The sequence below is a fragment of the Culex pipiens genome, chromosome 1 (assembly GCF_016801865.2).
Source record: "Culex pipiens pallens isolate TS chromosome 1, TS_CPP_V2, whole genome shotgun sequence".
NCBI lineage: Eukaryota > Metazoa > Arthropoda > Insecta > Diptera > Culicidae > Culex > Culex pipiens.
This window is the reverse complement of record NC_068937.1, coordinates 13,726,410-13,752,699: the sequence shown is the minus strand read 5'-3', so window position 1 is coordinate 13,752,699 and position 26,290 is coordinate 13,726,410. Positions and strand designations below refer to the sequence as shown.

The 26,290-nt window shown below is 33.4% G+C and overlaps 1 protein-coding gene across 2 annotated transcripts in view; it reads right to left on the bottom strand.

Annotated features, from left to right (window-relative positions):
• LOC120416237 (5-hydroxytryptamine receptor 1A-alpha) overlaps nucleotides 1–26,290 on the bottom strand; it is a 72,029-nt gene that overhangs the window by 5,040 nt on the left and 40,699 nt on the right. For both annotated transcript variants that reach the window (XM_039577934.2, XM_052706192.1), the window contains exons 2-3: nucleotides 21,436–22,475; nucleotides 7,926–8,134 (exon numbers count right to left, since the gene is read on the bottom strand). In XM_039577934.2, coding sequence (XP_039433868.1) covers nucleotides 7,926–8,134; nucleotides 21,436–21,967 — 741 coding nt within the window. In that variant the 5' untranslated portion in view covers nucleotides 21,968–22,475. The remainder of the gene's footprint in view (nucleotides 1–7,925; nucleotides 8,135–21,435; nucleotides 22,476–26,290) is intronic.

The following is a 26,290-nucleotide window of genomic DNA, read 5'->3' as shown; positions in this document are numbered from 1 at the left end:
GAATTTATTGTGCAGGTTTACTTATTCATTTATTTCTAGTACTAATTAAAACTTTCCTTATGAATTTATATTGTTTATTAAGTATTTATAAGCTTTTCAAAAAAAAGCCTTACTGCAGCTGCCATATTTTTGTCAATTTTGACTACAGCGGATAATAATGTTAATGAGGGAAAACAACTCATTTTGTCCGAAAATAATGTAAATGAATAATTCATTAGTTTACTGGATGTCTGAATATCATGAGAATCTATTGATTTACCTATTTTAAACGTTTACCAAAGGTTATTTCAATAAAATAATGTGGGCGATTTCTGGGGTCATGAAAAAACATGCGATCCAATTTTCGTCCAGGGCGAAATCTAGTATTGTGTTTTCAGATTTTATCTAGAACCAGTTTTCGTTTACCATAAAATATTATCTAATCGCAGCAAAATGTGCTTAAAAATATATTTGGAACATTGTAGGTTATTTTTTAAAGGTTAAATAATCATTTTTATTACTTTCATTCATTAGGGAGTTAAAATTAACCTAAAAAAAGTAAATCTTTCCCTGTTCCTGAGGGGAACACCCGTGAAGAGTATCGGGGCCGGCATTTACAAAGCGGATTCAGTGACAGTTCATTAATCAACTTAATGTTAACATGTTAAGGTTAATGTTAACATTCCATAGGTTGTCTTCCTAAGGTGTCTTGATAAGGTCCAGTTTGTGACGATACAGTACCTTCCCTTTACTAAGCAATCGAATCCAGAAGGGAAAAGATCACCAGTTGTTTTAGGCCGAGCCGGGATTTGAACCCCGATCTACCGCTTACGAGGCGGAAGTGTTACCACTGGGCTACGTGGCTCGGTCAAAATTAACCTAAGCTAAGATATATAAATGTAGTAAAAGTTTACTGGTACAGAGGAGATCACATTAAGCAGAAGGTGGAAAAGTAGTTACATATGATTTCGTGATTTTTGTCGTGGGCGAAAACTGGTTCCAAGGGTGGGCGAAAATTGGATTTAGGGGGGCGAAAATAGGCTCTTCAGAGCACTTTACTAAAACGCAAAATTTTATCAAAAATTAACATGTGAATGATAAAAACCTTGTGGAAACTTAAAATCAAATAGTTAATCATCGTTCTACAACAAATTGAACCAAAAACCATAAATTGTCATTAAATTCTCATCAAATTTCCTAAATTGCCACTATAAAGTGGGCGATTTCTGGGTCCTCTACCCTATAATTGTTTTCTTTTACTTCTTCTTGGTGGAAACCTGCGCAAGCGAGATCGCTTTGTCAAAATCATCGCGCCACGTGCACGCAAAACGGACATTAGGTATAAATTCCTAATTTTTAGTATTTTTTGAACTTATGTTCTAGCTTGTCAAATTATACCTAAAAATTAGTATTTTTTTCTTCCTTAAATTTAGGATTTTTTTAGAACACTGAAGTAATACTTAAAAATTCCTAAATTTTAGTATTTTTTTTAGTTCTAAAATTGCGATTCACGTTTTGACAAGTCAAAATAAAATAATTTCGTGGCTGTGAGTTGGTGTTCCGCAGTGCTGCTGAAAACTTAGGACCTTTGGCAAGGTAAGTTTTGTGCAGGAAGAAAAGTGGTTCTCCGGTTCTGCACGGAGAACGGAACCCGGAGCATCCTTGTCAGAGGAAGTGTGGCTCGCGTGCTTGTGGAAGAGGAGGAGGAGGAGGAGGAGGAGGACGGAACCTTCAACTCCCGGCGAAATTAAAAAAGCCGCCTCTTCCCTCTCGTGCTCTGGAGGACGGATCTCGGGACAGATATTTGCGTGTGAATGAAAAACTGTATCGAGTTTTAGTTTGACGAACCAATTTTTATCTTTTTGTGATTTGGTTGGACGTTGCGGGTGTGTGTATGTATGCGTTTGTGAAAGTGCGTTTGTGAAAGTGTTTGTGTGTGTGTGCGCGCTCGTGTGGGTGTGGGTGTGCTCGCGCGCGCGCGTGTGTGTGTGTGTGTGTGTGTGTGTGTGTGTGTGTGTGTGTGTGTGTGTGTGTGTGTGTGTGTGTGTGTGTGTGTGTGTATGAGAGACTGAAAGTGAGAGGGTGGGGGTAGAGGAAGAGAAAGAGAGAAAGAAAGAGAAAGTGGGAGAGAGAAGAGGAGAGGGAGAGAAAAAGTGGGAGAGAAGAGGGAGTGAAAGAGAGCGAAAATGGGAAAGGGAGAGAGAAAGTGGGAAAGGTAGAGAAAGGGGGAGTTTGTGAGAGAAGGCTGGAGGGGAAGAGGGAAAGAAAATGTGGGAGAGAGATAGGGTGAGGGTAGAGGAAGAGAGAGATAGAAAGTAAGAGAGAGAAAGTGGGAGTGAGACGGGCAAAGATGAAGAAAGAGAGAGATAAGAGATTAAGTTGGAGAGAGAGTAGGAGAGGGAGAGATAGTAGGAGAGGAAGAGATAGTAGGAGAGGGAGAGAGATAGTAGGAGAGGGAGAGAGAGTAGGAGAAGTAGAGAGAAAGTGGGAAAGAGAGAGGTGAGAAAATATGAGAGAGAAAGAAAGGGAGAGAGGGTAGGAGAGGAAGAGAAAAAGTTGAATTGAGAGGAAGGGAAGAGAGAGATAGTAGGGAACAGGAAGAGCGAGAAAATAGAAAGAGAGGGGAGAGAGAGAGAAAATTTTAAAAATCTTTTATTCCAAACATTATAAAACTCCAAAAAATCTTATATTCTACAATTCCAAATATTTAAAGATTAAAATGTTGAAGTTGTAAAAATATTAAAATAATAAAAGATATTTAAAATAAATAAATAACAAAATATTAAAGAACTAACATATTATATAATATTATACAAAATTATAATGTTAAAATATTCAAATCATTATATATTTATTTGAGGTAAGTACATTTATGAAAAAGTTGTGTTTTAGGTAAATAAAAATATTAATATCATTTAAACTTTTTTTTTCTTCTGCCTGCATATCTCTTGGAAAATACCTAATTTAAAAATTAAGATATTGAAATATCAAAATATTAAAATATTAAAATATTAAAATATTAAAATATTAAAATATTAAAATATTAAAATATTAAAATATTAAAATATTAAAATATTAAAATATTAAAATAAAATATTAAAATATTAAAATATTAAAATATTAAGATATTAGAATATAAAAATATTAAAATATTAAAATATTAAAATATAAAAATATAAAAATATTAAAATATGAAAATATTAAAATATTAAAATATTAAAATATTAAAATATTAAAATATTAAAATATTAAAATATTAAAATATTAAAATATTAAAATATTAAAATATTAAAATATTAAAAAATGAAAATATTCAAATATTAAAATGTTAAAATATAAAGATATTAAAATATAAAAATATAAAAAATTAAAATATTAAAATATTAAAATATTAAAATATTAAAATATTAAAATATTAAAATATTAAAATATTAAAATATCAAAATATTCAAATATTAAAATATTAAAATATAAAAATATTGAAATATTAAAATATTAACATATTAACATATTAACATATTAAAATATTAAAATATTAAAACTTTAAAATATTAAAATATTAACATATTAAAATATTAACATATTAAAATACTAAAATATCAAAATTTTTTAAAAATTAAAAAATTAAAAACTTAAAATATTAAAATATGAAATTATTTAAATATTTTAATATTAAAATATTTCAATATTTAAATATTTAACTATTAAAAAATCAAAACATAAAAAAACCAAAATATAAAAAATAGATAAATTTAATATTAAAAATATAGATACATTAAAATATATATATATATATAATTTAAATTTTAATATTTATTTTTAGGTGAGAACATCTATGAAATAGTTGTGTTTGATGTAAATAAAAATATAAATATTAGGATGTAACAAAACCACACTTTTTTGCGGGCATTTCAGGGGATGATCCCCTAGGTGTACTGAGTCAGAATCCCAAATATGAGCTCGATTGGTTGCGACAGGACCTGGCGCTCCGGCTTCAAAGTTTAAATGGGATTTAACCCGTAAAATCGGTGCGTTTTGGTTTTTGCCATTTTTGAGTCCTTCAACGATTTTTGGATGTTTCAAAAACCTCAGCTTATAGTTTGAGTTTCAGGGCACAACTTTGCAGAAGACTGTGAAGAGATTTGATAATTAGTACTGCTTGTACAATGATTTGAAAATAAAAAAACTTTTTGCCATTAATTTGTTTGATAAGTATTGGCAACACTTTCTTTGAACGCGCGCCCAGAGCCAGGCGTCGTTACTATAGCAGCGAGAAAACATCCAGCGTACAACGGTCAAAGTTTGACACATGGAAAGAAAATGCTTTATTTGGATGTTGTGCTTATGTTTTCGATGGTGCCGGAGGATTTGATCACCGGTGCTGCTCTTTTAATCTGTCGTAGATTCCGGTATTCTATTTGGCAGTGAATCGCAGGATTTAGTTCTAAGCCCACCTGGTCCTGTCTTTAACCCGTGTGGATCTTTTTCGTCGCGACCAATTGTGTTGCTGGAGGACATGTTAGCGAACCTATGCTCGAACATAGTGCAATTGGTGTCTAATGTTTGTTGTTAATTTCTTTATTTCCGGCAGCTTTAACCTTTCGGTCATTCGCTGCCCTGGTGTCTAATGAATTCGCAAAATATCTAGCCAGAGAAGTCTGCTGTATGAAAATAGTGTTTACTAATGTTGTCAATGCAATATATTAATTTGTTTATGACCGATTTTATTGCCAAATTGCCATAACTCTTTGATTGATTACAAAGCGAGTGAAAACTCTCACTAAAATGCGTGTCTCTCGAAATATCTTCCGGAATACGGAATATTCAAAATGCACACAACATCCGTGCGTAATAAAGCGCTTTCAAGACAGCCGCGTTAGTTGGCACTCGAGCAAGGTTTAGAATCGGTTCTGCCTGGGCATCCAACTGAACCCTGAGAGTCAACCGGAGAGCTTCTTCCAGTTCCATAAGAACTTTCGTTCTCAACAATCACAACAACAAAAACAACAACACGACGCTGGACAAATACATGCCAACGCATCGCGACGCACCGTAGCATGCGTTGCATAGTTTGCCGAAAGCGCGCATCAAAAGCGAGTGTTGCCAGAACATGTTTTACGTTATCAGAAAAACAAGAGAAAAGATTTTGTAAATTCTGTACCATTTTTCTGAGCGGTCAAATCTCTTCGCAGTCTTCGGCAAAGTTGTACCATGGAACACAAACTATAAGCTTGAGGTTTTTGAAAAATCCAAAAATCGTTGAAGGACTCAAAAAGGGCAAAAACCAAAACGCACCGATTTTACGGGTTAAATCCCATTTAAACTTTGAAGCCGGAGCGCCAGGTCCTGTCGCAACCAATCGAGCTCATATTTGGGATTCTGACTCAGTACACCTAGGGGATCATCCCCTGAAATGCCCGCAAAAAAGTGTGGTTTTGTTACATCCTAATATCATATAAACCATTGTTTTCTTCTGCCTGCATATCTCTTGGATAATACCTAATTTGATCTTTGATTATTCTTAAGTATAAGTAATTTTCGATCCCTCACTTTTCTAGAAAATACCTCAAATTTAGGTTTTTATACCTAAAAATTAGGAATAATCATGGTCCGCCATCTTTAATTATACCTGAATATCAGTAATTTTGGATCCCTCACTTTTTCTGAAAATACCTCAAATTTAGGTATTTATACCTAGAAATAAGGAATATTCATGGTCCGCCATCTTGGATTATACCTAAATATTAGTAATTTTGGATCCCTCACTTTTTATGAAATTACCTCAAATTTAGGTATTTATTCCTAAAAATTAGGAATAATCATGGTCCGCCATCTTGGATTATACCTAAATGTTAGTAATTTTGGATCCCTCACTTTTTCTGAAAATATCTCAAAATTAGGTATTTATTCCTAAAAGTTAGGAATAATCATGGTCCGCCATCTTGGATTATACCTGAATATCAATAATTTTGGATCCCTCACTTTTTCTGAAAAACCTCAATTTTAGGAATTTATTCCTAAAAATTAGGAATAATCATGGTCCGCCATCTTGGATTATACCTAAATATTAGTAATTTTGGATCCCTCACTTTTTCTGAAAAAACCTCAAATTTAGGTATTTATTCCTAAAAATTAGGAATAATCATGGTCCGCCATCTTGGATTATATCTAAATATTAGTAATTTTGGATCCCTCACTTTTTCTGAAAATACCTCAAATTTAGGTATTTATTCCTAAAAATTAGGAATAATCATGGTCCGCCATCTTGGATTATACCTAAATATTAGTAATTTTGGTTCCCTCACTTTTCCAGAAAATACCTAAAATTAAGGTATTTTGGTTCTACAATTATACCTAAAATATAGGAATTCTCGTACTAAAACGCTATTAGTAATTTTATTACTAATAGCCGACTAGTAATAAAATACCTTATTGCAGTCAGGTTCGATTATACCTAAAAATTAGGAATTTATACCTAATGTCCGTTTTGCGTGTGGTCCTAAACGAAAGCAAAGCCAGCTGATGATGCAAACCAAGGGGATGCTAAAGGCCGCCATCTTGGGTGATTGAGATTGATACACGCGTAATCTGTGCACAGTGAAAACAAAAATATTTTGTTTAATAATAATTAAATTTTTGTTATAAGAATTACTGTAGTAAAAGTCAAATTACACAGTAGTTAAGTTAAACGTTTCTTGTTATAAAAGTACAACTTTAAATGAGGTCATCGGCCCGATGTGTGCTTAATATCCCAACTTTAGTAGTTTATTTTGCAAATAAATTGATAAAAATCACCTCAAAAACATTAACTTACTTTTAAACGTACATTGCGGTAAAATTTTACATAAAAACAATAATTACTTTATTTTCATTTTCAGTTTTTGTACTTTTTTTACAGTGCGCAGTAGCTTTGTTTTGGTTCCGTAACGAACAGCAGCCGAAGTTGACAGCTTGTGTTGGCTGCGGGTGAGCTGCCTGTAGTGAGATATAGATGTCGCCCACCTGATGCAAACTCATGGGCACTTTTTGAAATGGTCGTATGAATTTATATTAAAAATTTACAAAGAATCATAAAGACAAATTGAATGCAAAAAAACTCTGGAGTTTTTTTGAAAAGGTCCAATAAACCAAATTTTCAGTTTTTGCTTTTTGGGTGTTTTTAAAACCGCCTTTAGTCTGGGGTATTAAAAAACACCCAAAAAGCAAAAACTGAAAATTTGGTTTATTGGACCTTTTCAAAAAAAACTCCAGAACTGTTTCTAGCACCATATTAATGCTGAATGTTTTAATTAATTATTGCATAAGACATTTTAGGAAATCATGCGTAATCGCGCGATGCTACTTCGACAACTGAAATGTAGATGGCGCAAGTGATAGTTTGCTACAGAAATTTGAAGATTATTTGTTTCTGGTGTCATGTCCGTTCGTCCGTGATTGAATATTATTGTAGTCAATTTTCTCATTCTTAGAAGAGTTGCGCAGAAACATTTTTAAGAACAAGTGAGAAAACAAAGATATTTTTTTTAAAATGAAAAAAAAAAAAACCACAAAGTTACAGCTGAAAAAGAATAAATCATATCGAGAGAATAAAAAAAAATAAACTAACAGAAATATTTTAGAAAAAAGTAAAATTTTAATAGAAACAATAACAAAAACTTCAAAATAAGTTTTCATCCAGATTGCATTATTCTTTTTCTAAAAATCTGTTTAGGCTGGTACAAATATTTTTAAAATCAACATTCAAGATGATTTCAAAAAATAATTGTTTTTTAGAAAGTTATTCATGAAGTAATTCAAGAAAACAATATTGTTAATGACGAGAAATTTTTGGCTCAAATATTGTTTAAAAAAATTTGAGATATTTTTTGAAAAAAATAAAAAAAATTTTTAAAGCATTTAATTTGATTTTCAATATTTAAAAAATACCCAACAAAAAATGTCCTCACCTGTTTCACAATCACCCGATAGATGTGCGCGTAGAAGCCGAGCATGATGAGGGCCGGCGTGATGATGGTGGCAAAGTACAGAAACACCAGATAGTCGTAGTCCATCACCTTGGTGAAGAGACACGTGTCGATCTGGGGCTTCTCGTGCCACCCAAACAGGGGAAGGAACCCGATGATGGACCCGGCGAGCCAGCACAGGCTGATGATGACTGAAAAAAAAAACGGAAAATTTTCAATAAAAACAGACAAATTTAACGAATTTAATCGAAGCTTGCATTTTCATCATTATTGACAATCCGAGGTTGCGTTGGCATTTTTCATTAATTTGTTGTGTTCGTAAAGCGATTGTCAAACAACGGCTCTTGTGTTGTGGTTTTTTTTACCGATTGTTCCGGCGTGGGAGTAATTAAATGGTGTACAAACGGTCATTTGTTGACTTTCTGGTTGTGATATGGTGGCGGTTGAGAATTAATTACGTTTTTGTTTAAGGGTGCCTACAGAGTGGAAGCTACAAGCGATGCTACAAGCGACGCGACTAATTTGACAGACCAAGCGACAACGCGCGACTGGATTTTTGCCCCAGAGTGGACGCGACTAGAAGCGACTCCAAGCAACGCGACTGAAAGAAGCAATTTCGATGCAAACATAAATAATATCTTTTGATGTTAAATGCAGTATTTGTTGTGCTCTAGTTCCAGAAATGGTTCTCCGAAATAATTTGGTGGCCACTGGCCACTCCAGAACCGATACTGAATGTCCCCCGGGGAACCACCGAAGAGGCCAATATCTGATCAGAGCAAAACCTGTCATTATTGGAATCTTTTCTTTTTTTTTTCATTTTGGTAGGACATCTCAGACATGGACAACCTAAATAATTGAATAGCCACTGGCCACTTTGCAACCGGTTCTGAATGTCCCCCAGGGAACCACTGATATGACCAGTATCTGATCAGAGCAAAACCTGTCAAAATTGGTATTGAAATTCTTTATTTTAGAAGAACATCTCAGAAAAAAAAATATTTTGGAAGAACATTCTGAAAATTTAGATTGACTTGGCCACTCCGGAACCGGTTCTGAAACACATAAATTTAGAAATTCAAAAATACAAATACAGAGCAAATGTTCGCTAACTGAAACGAATTCGAATTAAAAAGCACTCAAACGTTATAACCAGTTGTCAAACTGGCTTCGACATTTCAACCCCATTGTTCGACGATATCCGAGCACGTTGTTTTGCTTTTTAATTATCCGCACAATCCGTACTATCCGGATATTTGTAACAAAACATAATAGTTTTGGAGATTTTGCCTAATATTTTTTACTTTAATCATTATCTGGGGTGGATATGGTAGAGCACCCAGAAATCGCCATGCTCCAGTATTCACTAGCGTGGTTCACGTTTCTATGAAAAAGACAAAAGTTGTTATTTTGTCTTGCATCAACCGGAATTTCGTTCTTTTATGTCCCCAGAAGCACTCCTGAAAATTTGAGCCCATTTGGTAAGGTCTAGGAGCTCCAGTTTTAATTTGAAATTTATATGGGATTTTGATTTATTTTCCATGGGAAACTATCTTTTTTTACATTGTATTAGGATTTTTTTTTAATAAATCGATGAAATGACTTGATTCTTATAGTAGGAGATAGGTTTTGAACTGGGGAACAACTTTGTAGAACATACCAACAAGCTAGGAAGTGACCCTTTAAAGATACAGATACTTTTAGATGGTGGCTTTTGAAGGGGCCAGCCACCATCTAAAAGTATCTGTATCTTTAAAGGGTCACTTCCTAGCTTGTTGGTATGTTCTACAAAGTTGTTCCCCAGTTCAAAACCTATCTCCTACTATAAGAATCAAGTCATTTCATCGATTTATAAAAAAAAATCCTAATACAATGTAAAAAAAGATAGTTTCCCATGGAAAATAAATCAAAATCCCATATAAATTTCAAATTAAAACTGGAGCTCCTAGACCTTACCAAATGGGCTCAAATTTTCAGGAGTGCTTCTGGGGACATAAAAGAACGAAATTCCGGTTGATGCAAGACAAAATAACAACTTTTGTCTTTTTCATAGAAACGTGAACCACGCTAGTATTCACCCACTTACAGAGTTTAAACTGTGTTTAACTAACTTATACCATTTTTGGATAGAATGCAGGTACTTAGCCGGGTCCGGTGGCGCAGTGGTTAGCGTGGTAGCCTCTCACCCCAGTATGGCCTGGGTTCAATCCCAGACGGACCCGGTGGCATTTTTCGAGACGAGATTTGCCTAATCACGCCTTCTATCGGATGTGGAAGTAAAACGTCGGTCCATTAGCGTAAAAGAGGTTTTGAGTGACTCACCACACATAACCTTCGGACGCCTAGAAATGAGTAGAAACTTGCAACAGAGCCCACAAAAGACCCGGGGGTCGTTAAAGTGGATTGCTTTTTTTTGCAGGTACTTATTTATTGATTTGATAAGAATTTAAGAATTTAAGAATTTAAGAATTTAAGAATTTAAGAATTTAAGAATTTAAGAATTTAAGAATTTAAGAATTTAAGAATTTAAGAATTTAAGAATTTAAGAATTTAAGAATTTAAGAATTTAAGAATTTAAGAATTTAAGAATTTAAGAATTTAAGAATTTAAGAATTTAAGAATTTAAGAATTTAAGAATTTAAGAATTTAAGAATTTAAGAATTTAAGAATTTAAGAATTTAAGAATTTAAGAATTTAAGAATTTAAGAATTTAAGAATTTAAGAATTTAAGAATTTAAGAATTTAAGAATTTAAGAATTTAAGAATTTAAGAATTTAAGAATTTAAGAATTTAAGAATTTAAGAATTTAAGAATTTAAGAATTTAAGAATTTAAGAATTTAAGAATTTAAGAATTTAAGAATTTAAGAATTTAAGAATTTAAGAATTTAAGAATTTAAGAATTTAAGAATTTAAGAATTTAAGAATTTAAGAATTTAAGAATTTAAGAATTTAAGAATTTAAGAATTTAAGAATTTAAGAATTTAAGAATTTAAGAATTTAAGAATTTAAGAATTTAAGAATTTAAGAATTTAAGAATTTAAGAATTTAAGAATTTAAGAATTTAAGAATTTAAGAATTTAAGAATTTAAGAATTTAAGAATTTAAGAATTTAAGAATTTAAGAATTTAAGAATTTAAGAATTTAAGAATTTAAGAATTTAAGAATTTAAGAATTTAAGAATTTAAGAATTTAAGAATTTAAGAATTTAAGAATTTAAGAATTTAAGAATTTAAGAATTTAAGAATTTAAGAATTTAAGAATTTAAGAATTTAAGAATTTAAGAATTTAAGAATTTAAGAATTTAAGAATTTAAGAATTTAAGAATTTAAGAATTTAAGAATTTAAGAATTTAAGAATTTAAGAATTTAAGAATTTAAGAATTTAAGAATTTAAGAATTTAAGAATTTAAGAATTTAAGAATTTAAGAATTTAAGAATTTAAGAATTTAAGAATTTAAGAATTTAAGAATTTAAGAATTTAAGAATTTAAGAATTTAAGAATTTAAGAATTTAAGAATTTAAGAATTTAAGAATTTAAGAATTTAAGAATTTAAGAATTTAAGAATTTAAGAATTTAAGAATTTAAGAATTTAAGAATTTAAGAATTTAAGAATTTAAGAATTTAAGAATTTAAGAATTTAAGAATTTAAGAATTTAAGAATTTAAGAATTTAAGAATTTAAGAATTTAAGAATTTAAGAATTTAAGAATTTAAGAATTTAAGAATTTAAGAATTTAAGAATTTAAGAATTTAAGAATTTAAGAATTTAAGAATTTAAGAATTTAAGAATTTAAGAATTTAAGAATTTAAGAATTTAAGAATTTAAGAATTTAAGAATTTAAGAATTTAAGAATTTAAGAATTTAAGAATTTAAGAATTTAAGAATTTAAGAATTTAAGAATTTAAGAATTTAAGAATTTAAGAATTTAAGAATTTAAGAATTTAAGAATTTAAGAATTTAAGAATTTAAGAATTTAAGAATTTAAGAATTTAAGAATTTAAGAATTTAAGAATTTAAGAATTTAAGAATTTAAGAATTTAAGAATTTAAGAATTTAAGAATTTAAGAATTTAAGAATTTAAGAATTTAAGAATTTAAGAATTTTAGAATTTAAGAATTTAAGAATTTAAGAATTTAAGAATTTAAGAATTTAAGAATTTAAGAATTTAAGAATTTAAGAATTTAAGAATTTAAGAATTTAAGAATTTAAGAATTTCAAATGTTTAGATTTTTAAAATTTCAGGTTTTAAAATTCTATAGAATTTTAGAATGATGATCTCGATGATGATCTGTTTTCCTTGAGAATTAGTGACGGCTTCACCTGAATTGCTTACTACATTACCACACCAGTCCTACATTTTTACCATTGAATCAAGATTTTGCATTGTGTCCAATGTCCATACAAAAATGTTTTCAAAATACAAATTCAAAAGACGCTTACTGAAAAGTTTTCTGATCGATACGATTTCTTTGACAAAGTTATGCAGTCCAGCCTCGATTATCCGAAGGTTTCTATGGGATTTTGGGGTTCTATGTGGACTTCCGATAATCGTATGAAATTTTTGTTTTGTTTTTTTTTGTATTTTGTTACTTTGAACAAATTTAAGTTCTGCAACTCCATTTTATTAAAATTCAAATGGTTGATTGTCATCCAAGTACATTTTCCTTATGAACGCCATGGACCATTTCCGAGATGTCCTTCCAAAATGAAGAATTTCGATACCAATATTGACAGGTTTTGCCCTGATCAGATATTGGCCACTTCGGTTGTTCCGGAGAACCAGTTCCGGAGTGGCCAGTGGCCACCAAATTATTTCGGTGGACCCTTTTTGAGATGCCCTTCCAATATGAAGAATTTTGATACCAACATTGACTAGTTTTGCTTCGATCAGATATTTACCACTTCGGTGGTTCCCCGGAGGACATTCAGAACCGGTTCCGGAGTGGCCAGTGGCCACCAAATTATTTCGGTGGACCCATTCTGAGATGCCCTTCCAATATGAAGAATTTTGATACCAACATTGACTAGTTTTCTTCTGATCAGATATTGGCCACTTCGGTGGTTCCCCGGAGGACATTTAGAACCGGTTCCGGAGTGGCCAGTGGCCACCAAATTATTTTGGTGGACCATTTCTGAGATGTCCTTCCAAAATGAAGAATTTCGATACCAATATTGACTGGTTTTGCTTTGATCAGATATTGGCCACTTCGGTGGTTCCCCGGAGGACATTCAGAACCGGTTCCGGAGTGGCCAGTGGCCACCAAATTATTTCGGTGGACCCATTCTGAGATGCCCTTCCAATATGAAGAATTTTGATACCAATATTGACTGGTTTTGCTTTGATCAGATATTGGTCACTTCGGTGGTTCCCCGGAGGACATTCAGAACCGGTTCCGGAGTGGCCAGTGGCCACCAAATTATTTCGGTGGACCCTTTCTGAGATGCCCTTCCAATATGAAAAATTTTGATACCAAGATTGACTAGTTTTCTTCTGATCAGATATTGGCCACTTCGGTGGTTCCCCGGAGGACATTTAGAACCGGTTCCGGAGTGGCCAGTGGCCACCAAATTATTTTGGTGGACCATTTCTGAGATGTCCTTCCAAAATGAAGAATTTCGATACCAATATTGACTGGTTTTGCTTTGATCAGATATTGGCCACTTCGGTGGTTCCCCGGAGGACATTCAGAACCGGTTCCGGAGTGGCCAGTGGCCACCAAATTATTTCGGTGGACCCATTCTGAGATGCCCTTCCAATATGAAGAATTTTGATACCAATATTGACTGGTTTTGCTTTGATCAGATATTGGTCACTTCGGTGGTTCCCCGGAGGACATTCAGAACCGGTTCCGGAGTGGCCAGTGGCCACCAAATTATTTCGGTGGACCCTTTCTGAGATGCCCTTCCAATATGAAGAATTTTGATACCAAGATTGACTAGTTTTCTTCTGATCAGATATTGGCCACATCGGTGGTTCCCCGGAGGATATTTAGAACCGGTTCCGGAGTGGCCAGTGGCCACCAAATTATTTTGGTGGACCATTTCTGAGATATCCTTCCAAAATGAAGAATTTCGATACCAATATTGACTGGTTTTGCTTTGATCAGATATTGGCCACTTCGGTGGTTCCCCGGAGGACATTCAGAACCGGTTCCGGAGTGGCCAGTGGCCACCAAATTATTTCGGTGGACCCATTCTGAGATGCCCTTCCAATATGAAGAATTTTGATACCAACATTGACTAGTTTTCTTCTGATCAGATATTGGCCACATCGGTGGTTCCCCGGAGGACATTTAGAACCGGTTCCGGAGTGGCCACCAAATTATTTTGGTGGACCATTTTTGAGATGTCCTTCCAAAATGAAGAATTTCGATACCAATATTGACCGGTTTTGCTCTTATCAGATATTGGCCACTTCGGTGGTTCCCCGGAGGACATTCAGAACCGGTTCCGGAGTGGCCAGTGGCCACCAAATTATTTCGGTGGACCCATTCTGAGATGCCCTTCCAATATGAAGAATTTTGATACCAACATTGACTAGTTTTCTTCTGATCAGATATTGGCCACATCGGTGGTTCCCCGGAGGACATTTAGAACCGGTTCCGGAGTGGCCACCAAATTATTTTGGTGGACCATTTTTGAGATGTCCTTCCAAAATGAAGAATTTCGATACCAATATTGACCGGTTTTGCTCTTATCAGATATTGGCCACTTCGGTGGTTCCCCGGAGGAAATTCAGAACCGGTTCCGGAGTGGCCAATGGCCACCAAATTATTTCGGTGGACCCTTTCTGAAATGCCCTTCCAGTATGAAGAAATTTGATTTTTTTATTTTTTATTTACAATTTTAAATTCATTTCGAACCATTTTGCAATTTTTTAATTAAATGTACTTTATTTATTGCATTAAACAATTCTTCTGCTCATTTTGTTCGAAATTTTGAATAGCGAAAAGCTGAACAAAACATCAGAATCAATTTAAATCGCTTGATTTGCAAGCGACTGACCTCGGTTTGCACAGGTCGGTCGCGCGACCAATTTGACAGTTGCTTGTTCGTCGCTTGTGGCGCAGCGAAAAATCGCTTCTACTCTGAATAGGCGAGCGATTTCTGCTGGCCGCAAATGAGTCGCGCGTAGTCGCTTCGCCTGTCAAATTAGTCGCGTCGCTTGTAGCGTCGCTTGCAGTGTCCACTCTGTAAGGGCCCTAAAGTGTTGAAATGTGCTGCCTTTTGTGTAACTATTTTTAAATGCCGAGCAGAAATTGTTTGTTTATTGTTATTTTATGGAGACGCCTGGTGTTTCACAAATCATGTTCTGACACTTTCGACCACCGTGCGTCTCCACGGAAACGCAATATTTTTCTAACCTACACATTCCAAGCCAGACACTAGATTGGCCATAATGGCATTTTTAGACGCATTCCTTAACTAACTGTGGCCAAACTGCGGCCACGGCGGCCACTTGTTTGAACATTTGTTAACGAAAAAAAGGTAGGGTAAAGGTACCAAGTTTAGACGTAAAACAAATTGAACAATTTTCTGTAAAACAAAAAAGAAAAATAAACCTCGAAAACAAACGACTTTTTGCCAACTCTCTCGTAAAAAAGTGAGAGTGACAGCAATTGACTTAAAAACAGAATTTATGACTTTCTAACAGGATGATGGGCGGAGGATTTTATTAACCTTGTGCCGCCGTCGTTCGGTAATCATCGCGGGTTTTTTTTTCGGATGCATTATGTCTTTGAGTTGTGGTCGCAGCAGTCAGCGCGTTATGATGTTTGTTTCTTTTGTTTTTGTTTTGAGTTGCGACAGAAATGGGAAGGTTGAATAAACTCTTTGGTTAGTTTTATTGTTTTGCTGATTTTATTTTACTTTTAAATGAATCATTTAAGGAATCTGCGTAAAAAATGTTTTTATTTTTAAATTTGAATCCTGCACAAAAAAATGGCGAATTTTAATTCTCACTTTTTTGTATTATTTTTAAATATATAATGTAAATAAATAAATAAATAAATGTAAATAAATATTCGAAATTGTTTTTTATTTAAAGGAACACATAATTTCTCGTTTCGAAATATTATTTCCTTATTTTATTGTGACCGTATCTCGAAAATAAAGCATTATTTTTTTTTAATCAGGATCAAGGGATTGTTTAGATCTTTTTTTAAGATGTTTAAACATAGATATCAATGTTGTCCATCCATCATGTAAAAAAGTAACTTATCGAATGTTTGTTCACCTGTTCTCGGAGAAAAAAGAGTTCCCAAAATCGTGAACATGCGTTCATGTAAATGGGAACCACGAACAATGTGTTCAAATGGCACGGTTCGTTTTTCGAAAACGTAGGTACCATGGGATTTGAACACTTTGTTCGTGGTTCTAATTTTCATGATTGCATGTTCACGAATTTTGGAACTCTTTTTTCTCCTTGTTGTTAGATATTTTCTACGAATCATGTTTAAAAAACCAAAAGTTGATAATGCTGTAAATTTGTGTATTGGATGAATTCCATTTTCCATAGCAAACCATTTCTAGAAATACTTAATGTTGTTACCAACTTAATTTTGATGAGAAAAATTTAATTGATAGAGATTTACCCTTCATTTTGATATCATCAAATTTTCAATTCTTAAAAAAGCCTCAAAACTTCAAATTCAGCGCTGACGAACTTTTTTTTTTGCTAGAATTCTTTTCAGTTGAATACAATTTTGTTGCCCCCCGCTTTTTTGGGCATGATTTGAACTTTGAAAGTTGTTTGCAAAAATATTTGAAGTTTGATTTGGGCTTTCTAAAGCTTGTGTACATTTTATTTAAAGAATTTGACCCTCCGCTCTAATCAACTTCAAAGGGGGAGGGGACAACAAAAAACTAAATTTCAAATTTTAAGCTAAAAGTATCACAACATTCTTTATAAGAACAGTAACGCTATTGAGCAATTCTCTACCAAAACCGGAAATGGATTTTATTTGTATTTTTTTATTTGGCTCAAACTTTGTGGGGGCCTTCCCTATGACCAAATAAACTATTTTGTGTGATTGGTTCATCCATACAAGTCTCCATACAATTTTGGCTGCTGTCCATACAAAAATGGTATGTAAATATTCAAACAGCTGTAACTTTTGAGTGAAATTTCTGATCAATTTGGTGTCTTCGGCAAAGTTGTAGGTATTGTTGAGAACTATTGAGAAAAAATAGGTACACAAATTTTTTTTGCAGATTTTTTAATCAACTTTTTTTTTCACTAAAACTCAATTTTCCAAAGTACGTATTTTTTTCATTTTCGAGATTTTTTGATATGTTTTAGGGGACAAAAATCCGCAACTTTTGAGCCATAAAGAAACATGATCAAAAAATCTAAATTTTTGAAAAATAGTGATTTTTGGAAAAAAAATCGAAGTTTTATGCAAAAACAAGTTTGACATTATTTTTTAATGCAAAATTGAATTTGCAATCGAAAAGTGCTTAACAGATTTCTTGATAAAGGGCTCCGTTTTCAAGATATAGCCACCGAAAATTTGAATTTAGCGAAATAATTGCAGTTTTTCGATTTTTAAAAATAGTGATCATGAGTGACCTTTTCTAAAAATATTTTTTTTTTGAAAAGTTCAGAAAACTTGCTATAAAATTTTCTAAGAGACATTGAAGATTGGACCTCGGGTTGCTGAGATAAAACCGCTTTAAGAAAAAGAAACACGAAAATTGAAGTTTTCTAAATCTCATTAAAACAACCCACCATTTTATAATGACGATCTCAGCAACTAATGGTCGGATTTTCAATGTTAAAACATGAAACATTCGTGAAATTTTCCGATCTTAAAAAAAACATTTTCAAAATTTTTAAATCAAGACTTGCATTTTAAATGGGCGTAATATTCAATGTTTGGCCCTTTTAAAATGTTGTCACGATTTTAAAAAAAATCAAAATATTTCATAATTTTCTCCATTAGTTTTACGTTTTTTATCTGTTTGCCCAAAATTCAAAATTTGTCAAAAGATCGAAAAAGGGTTTATTTGAATAAAAGTGCATAAAAATGAGTTTAGAAAGGGCCATTATTGGGAGGGGGTATTTCTCAGAATTAATGACGCCAAAGCGTTGACCGAAAAGACTCCCAGATCCACGGTTTTTCGTTTTTTTTTGTTTTTCGCGGTATGGATGGTCCGGTGCTGGCGATAGTGATGACGTCGATGATTTTTTGGGCGGCGAGTCTCGAAACTGCTGCCTCATTTAGAAAGTATCGTCCTGGTCGTATCGAAAATATCTATCAACGAGAACAAAACCAAACCAAACCAAACCACCATCCTTCTTTTTTACAAAATTTATAGTTCTACTTGGTGTTCGTTTTTGTAATCCAGTATTGACCGATTCTTCGGCTCCTTTTCAAAAAAATTCCAAGTTTTTTTCAGCGTTTTGGCTGTAGTGGCAAAATAAAAGAAGAAACCCCCCAATGTTGTTACATATTTGGAAAGATAATTGATTTCCCTACAAAGAAATATTATGCAGAATGAATCATATAGTACCTGTGCTTCCCCTGAAATAAAAATGTAGCGTGACGGGACAACATCGTAAAACTGGACTTTCAAAAGGCACACTACAAAAATCGCTACAGTTTTGCCAGTTTGATTTTTAAAAACTTTTGCTCTTCTACACATTATCACAAATTAAAAAACGAATCTTTTGCTCCTTGAACTGAAAGAATTGGATGAAATTTGAGTTTTTGCCAGCCATTTCTTTTCGTGACGGGACAACGAAAGGAGCAGATTTATGAAAAAACTCCTCTCCCGTACAATGGCTTGCAGGCCACTTTTGGTCAATGTTCTTGGCTTTTAAGGTAAGAAAACGCATTTAAAGCACATTGCAATTATTGCATCATAATAAAAATGATTTTTTTCATATTAAAAATCATATTGAAAATTGAAAAATGTGACATTTTGGTGTAGCTTCGCTAAGAATCGGTCTATTACACTTCTTTTGAGATCGGATTACCAATTAATTGTAATTTATGATTACGTAAGCCTGCACTACATCTTCCTATCAGATTTTTTATTGCATTTTTGTAATTCTGAATAACAAAAAAAATCTATGGTGTGGATTTGTAATTCGTGATTACTTGCCAAGAAAATTTTACATTGCTAGTTTGCTGCGCAACTTGTTATTCAACACCAATTTTGATAATTAAAATTTTGAAAAAGTTTCTATTTTTCATAAACACAAAAAAGTAATCCACTTTAACGACCCCTGGGTCTTTTGTGGTCGCAAGTTTATGCAAAACAAAACCTATTTTACGCAAATGGACGACGTTTTACTTCCCCATCCGGCCCAAACACACTCACGCTTAAACTTTGATATAAATTTTATAATTTTGAATTCGATTCATTACGGTTTCTAACACAAAACTATTTAAATGATTTGATATAAATTTTGCATAGGACAATGCAAAAAAAAAAGAACAAATTTAAAGCATAAGAAAACTATCACAAAAAACATAAATCTTGAACGTTATGAAAAGATAATGTTATCGCCGATAGTTCTATCGTTCGGCGATAACGTAACGTAACGCGTAAACTTAAAACTTTATATTCTTAAGAAAATCACAAAATACCGTACTTTTATGCAAATTTTCAACTTTCATCATTTGAAATATGGATTTAAAGGCGTGAAATTGTTCAAAGATTTGCGCTACATTCCAGTTTAATGTAAAAAAACTCAAATTTTCACAAAATACAGTTTTTTCGAAACCACCCAATTTTTCATTTTTATAAGCTGCCTTATGGGTATCAAATGACGGGAAATTTTGTAAAGTTTTTAGTGTAAAACACTTGAATTTAAGCTAAATATATATTTTTTAATATGCAGATTTGCATAATTTGCACACATATAAGTTGTGTAGATGTTTACTACATTAAAATTGCTCATAATTCCCAAAAAGAAGTTTTGTGAAAGAGCAATTCCATGTCAAATAGGGAATCGGTTGTACCGGACCCTCTCCGATTTCAAGGAAACTTTGCAGACATGTTATCCTACGTTTAGGTGAGCCATTTTTGTGTATATGGAGCCAGTTTCACTCGACAATGACATTTGAGAAGGGCGTGAGTGTTTTAAATAAATAAAAACAATATTTTTGAGACTGAAAAATCGAATCTGTCATATAGAAATTGCCAAAAACCATAAAAAACCTATTTTTTCAACATTTTTATTTTTAAACCCACTGTAACAAGAATTGGTCTTAGGACAGTGGTCAATTTGAAGATATTTAAGTAAAATTGTCTGTAAAATCGATTCCCGTTTTCGGTTTTTGAAAATTTTGACCTTTAGCAGCACTTTTCAAAAAATCAATTCAATTTTTGTTTTTTTTTAGGAGAGTTGCATTTTTCGTGAGGCTTTTTGTAATATCTTAGAATATTTTCTCAGAAATGTTGATCGAAAATAAATCGTGGGCTCACCTTAAAATTTGTCTTTTAAACACTAAAATCAAAAAAATGTCATTGTTTTTTTCTTTCAGTGTATTTTTTTTTTAATTTTTCTACAAGTTTGTCTTGGATCATTTTTTGATACGATGCAACTGCTTCAAGATACAGCAATATTTAAATTACTAAATACAAAAATATTTAAAACACTCACGCCCTTCCCAAATGTCATTATCGAGTGAAACTGGCTCCATATACACAAAAAATGGCTAATATAAGTGTTGGATAACATAGTACCTAAAAAAACCTGTTTTGGGCTGGAATTGCTCGAAAGTCTTCTATATATGGGTATCAAACGACGTAATATTTTGTAAAGACGTTAGAGTTTGCGAGAAGAAAGTTCTAATACAGTGAAAGAAACACAAAATTTTGTGTAATCAAGAAAATTTTAATATTTAAGGTGAAACGAGAAGGCAGCACCATATAGACACCACGACTCGAGTTTTGGAAGCACCTTTAAGGAAAATGCCGTAACTTACAATGCTCTGTTTTTTTTGTCGATAGCAAGAAATCTGTCGAGTTCCGAAATTGAATTAAGTCGAACAGAAGTTGCCCAATAACTGGCATCCCGTTTCACCTAAAAAAATACGGCAGTATTTTATGACGAAAATTTTACGTTTGACGTTTGATACCCATATTGAAAGTTGAAATAATTGTAGTATTTAAAAAAGTACGGTATCTTGTGATTTTTTTTACTGTTGACCTTACTTGCTAAATGAAAAGAAATCTTTTGTAAAACTGTGGGAATAAGTTAAATGAGTTTTCGTCAGTTATCACTGATAATAAATAACTTATCAGTGATGAAAATTTTGAACTTTTTCCAATTAGGGTTTTTTGAATTTCGTGATTTTTGTGTTTTTTTTTAAATTCAGACGAGTAACTTTGTTTGTCTATTTTATAAATATATTTAAGTGTAAATGGCAACAGCAATTTCCAATTAAATTTATAAAAAATACAAACATGATGATAACTTTTTATGATGCCATACTTTTCAAAGTGTTTCTTAAATAGAACTAAAATTCCACTCACCAATCGCCGTCTTGGTCCTGACATTCCTCGAGTACGCCATCGGATGCAGAATCGCCCAGTACCGGTCCACCGAGACGGCCACCAGGCAGAAGATCGAAATCGTGCACAGCACGATCAACAGCGAGATCGTAAACAGGCACGCGTGCAGATTCCGCGGCAGACCCACCGACGAAAGCACCGCAAACGGAACCCCGAGCAGTCCCACGAGGAAATCCGCCACCGCCAGGGACACGATGTAAAAGTTGGTCCTCCGGCGGAGTCGCCGCTCCCGTTTGAACACCACAATGACCATGGCGTTGCCGATGACGGCCATCAGGGCCACGAGACCCTCGAACACGGCATAGGTCACGTCCAGGGTGCCCTCCTCGGAGCTCTGGACGAACCGGGGCCCGGTCCAGTTCCCGAGGTCACCGTCCACCAGTGGGCTATCCATGTCCAGGAGGGTCGCCGAGGAACCATTATTGTTGAAGAGATACGGTTGTTGTTGTTGTTGTTGGCCGCCGACGATTCCCAGCGGTTCGAACGAGGTCATTGAACCGGGCCACGTGGCCAACCCCGGTTACGATTGGGCTCCGGGCGCGCAAAATGAAACTGAAACCTCTCCGGGGTCGGGAAAATTAATTATCCTGCATTGATAATAACGACGGTTTTCGCGCGATTCGACACGGGGCCGAGGTCAGTACACTTTACAGGTTGGCACCATTTTGACGGATAAACTGTCAATATATCACTTCTTCCACCGGAGAACTGTCAAAACCGAAACGTCACTTGACCGAAATTTTCCTCCCAACCTTATCAGTCACTAGTCTTGGCAGCCGTGTCCCGTCCAATAACATTTATTTATTTATTTTCACAGATTTCACTCCGTCGGCGGTGACCGGATGCCGCAGTGTGTCCGACCCCTTGCCGCGAGGGGGCGATCCTGTTCCACCTCCACCGGAGAATTCCACCGGAATATCTCGAGTGCGATAAACCGTGAAATTTCATTGGTTTTGGCGGGGATGACCTCGTGTGTGTGTGTGAGGCAGTGTTGCCAGAATCTGCAATGAGAGAAAAAAAGGAAAACAAAAAAAAACGAAAATTCAGTTAAGAGGAAATTATTTTTCGAATATTTCGGTGCGGAACATCCGGTGGGTGAAAGGGGAAGATTAATGGGACACACTCGCGGATCGTCCAGGGAGGGGGGGAGGGTCGACATATGAGAGCAGGCGTCAGTCAGTTGGTGAGAGATTAATGGACCTACGCCCGGGGAGGGGACCGCGATGTTCGTGGTGTCAAATTTCATATCTTCACTGATTGACGCGCGTTGTGAGTTATTTCATTTGGGGTCAGTCACGTGTTAAAAGGATTGCGAACGTGTGGTGCGAAATTTCTGTGTGGGGAATTTTTGTAACATTTTTGTTAGTGTAAATGATGTGTGTAAGCAAATTGAATTAATTTATTGTTTATTAACAATTGGGTCCTAAAATGAAGCTTAGATTGCTGATATTATTGTTCACAGCGATCAAGCTTATTTTTCTGAGTACAATGACCCTTTGTACGACCACAAAGAGTTTAAAATGGATTTTTAAATCAATTTTGGAAAATTAACCTCGCGGTCCTTCTTGACAGAAAAGCTCCTGCTTGACAGCTCGTTCCAAGGGGACCATAGTTGATCCATCGAAAAAATGTTGTCTTGTCATTTTTTATTGCATTAAAATGAAAAAAAGTGATCAGAAATGGTTTTTAATCGTGTTTTTTACAGTTGTACATAAAAATTGGCATAGGGCTTTAGTACCCAATTATTAACAATTATTTAAAGTGATACGGCGGAAGGACGACCGACGCGGTCAATAAAACGCGATTTAGATTGACTTAATATAAAGCGCGTGTATTTACTTCGGTAACTTTTCGAGAAGTGAGGCGAAGTTATGCTTCCCTCCAAACAGCGTTTGACAGCTAGCGCGTGCACTGGCGGCACACTAAAGTGAGGGCACACGGGTTGCAAGGGGTTGCACACTCAATATTATTATTATTATTAACAATAACATTACTCAACCAGCCTAATTGAAGTTTAATATATTTCCTTTTAATCAAATATATCTTATTAATAACTAGAGCGTCCAATTTTCCGTCCCGGGAAAAAATTTCCCGGGATTTCCCGGAAAAAAATATTTCCCGTTTCCCGGGAAATTTGTAAATTTCCCGGGAATTCCCGAAGCTTGTATTTCCTACATTTTTGGCAGCAATGTTTTGAAATTATACAAAAAATAATAATTGGAGAACCTGATTTGATTTTATTTATTCTCCTTGTTATTCCCATCTACTGTTCATATTGAACTAATCAGCTTGTCTGTAAATTTCATGTCAAGGTTTAATTCAGATTATATTTATTTCTGAAGCATTCACCACTAGGAATATTAATTTGCTTATATGTTGGACAACAAAACTCATGCTGTTATGGAATGAATATAAACTATATTATTTATGATAACCTTTTTAATGTTTTTTTTTGTAATATCATTTGAAAATAAGATATTTACATCTTCCGGCCAAGATCAACATTGAGATTTTTTTGACTTTTTTTTACCTTGAACATGTTGGATGGAAATTGAACTGATATAATCAAATTTTTAAAAAAGGTTTGTGTGAGAAGAATTTGTTTCTAAGTATTCGAGAAATTACATATTGAAGTTATAAATGTATGAAGCACGTGATCTACCAAAATAAATACTCAAAGTTATTTTAATCTTATTGATTTATAAGGCTGAAAACCATATAACTAAAATCATGTCAAAAAACCATGAAAAACCATTAAAAACAGCTTCGTATCAAATTTGCAAGTTAAAAAATAGTGTTTCAAGTTAAAAAGCGCTAGAAATTAGATTTTTAAGGTAAATTCAATGGTTATTTATTTATCACAAGTTGCATTTTTTGGTTTTTCTATTTTAACTTTATGGTCACTGAGACAAATTTAAAAGCAATTTTATAGTTGTGGAGCATAGATTTTCACTATCAAAACACTTTGATTTTAAAAAATTCTTCTCAACAAAAATAATAACAATATTTTCTTTCATTTGAGACGATTTGAAAGATTCAAAAATAAGAAAGTTTATATATTTATTCAAAGTTGTATGATTTTTTACAAGCAGTCAAGCCATTAATTGATCATCACACTCATTTTGACCATTAAAGTTGCTGTTCTATACAATTTCGTTGCAAAAGATTAATCACAAACAGGAGTTGTTAAATTTCAAATTTCCCGGGAATTCCCGGGATTTCCCGGGAAATTTGTTGAAAATTTCTCGTTTCCCGGGAATTTTGTAATCCCGGGAAATTGGACGCTCTATTAATAACTCAATAGCTTTTCAAAAAAAAACTTCAAAAATCTATTTCGTGGTAATGTTGGTGTCATACATGCGCTTAAATTTTTTTTTGAACTGAGTGGCCTGTTCTTCAAATTATTTATCCATGCATCAAAAAGGTTTTGATCTCTTCTAAAACTATTTTCATAAAAATCCTATCTATAATATCGTCGCTTTTGTGCTATCTTGTGACACTTCCTATCTTTTTACAGCAGACGTGTCACAAGATATTCGCAAAAGAAGTAGAACTTGCAAGTTTTTACCATATTTTTTTTCGAGAATCCAATAAAAGAAAGTTGTGTGTTTACCTATTTGAGCTGTTTATTGCTTTGATGTACGAGAAAATACTGTTTGACAGGTGTAATTTTTGGCCAATATTCTATTTGGCTGATAATTTAAATGTGACAATAATGAACATATTTCCCCTACTAGTCGGACACCTAGTTTTGAGTAGGAATCTCGCAATAGAGAACGCCATGCTAATGCTGTAGAGCGAACAATTTGATTTTGATTTTGCAAAAAAAATCTGTTATTTTTTTACAAGATTATAGCTACAAACAAAAAAATATCACCGTAATGTTAAAAGTAACTTACTTTTGAAATAAAAAGTGGTTAACATTTGCTGCATAATATGTTTGGCAGGTTGAAAAGGGCATTTTTTAATTTCTTGTAAATTTATAAATCTATTTATATTTCAATTCAAAATCAATAGCTAAAATACATTAGCTTTAAAATATTAGTTCAATCGACAATTTAAATAACCCAGTTCTTCCAAAAAACTAGTCTCTTTTTTTTTCTTTTAACTGTTTCCTCTCTTTTAGGGTGGCTACTCAAACCCTCAAATTTCCGAAATTCATTTTTTTTTCGAATTTTTCCGATGCTTTGAGGACCTTAGACAATTGGCATTTCTTACTCAAAGAATTATTTTGAATCGAATAGCTTAACAAAATATCAAATTTCCAAGTACATTTTAAAATATCCTTGCATAAATTTTTCTCCCTCGTTTTTCCTGGAATGGGTAGCAAAAATAATTACAAAATCTTTGCTTTATTAATTTCTTAGTAAAAATGATCAAATTCATACTTCAATATTGTTATTATTACACTCCAGAAAATTGAAAAAATCCTATATCATAGAATTTCTGTTTTTATGAAGTTTCCTTTTTTCAGCTTTTTTACAAAAATAATCCAGTTTAAAAATATTTATGTTTCATCCTCTCATTTTTGTGAAAATTTGTAAGAGGCCTATTTTTGGCCGGTGGAATAAAAAATGCTTTAACCCTTTCAAGCCTGATGGGTCATATATAAGGCTACCAACTGTACGGATTTTTTCCTTACCATACGAACCTCTTCGCGGATTTTTAACAGGCCGGAATTTTTGTAGGGAATTTTATGCATAATACGGATTTGTACGGAATTTACAACTTTTTAATTATTGAATTGCTTGTTAACTTGAAATTTTTATTTTTCTGTGAGTGATTTATAAAGGGAGAGTTTTCCGGGGTTTCCTCA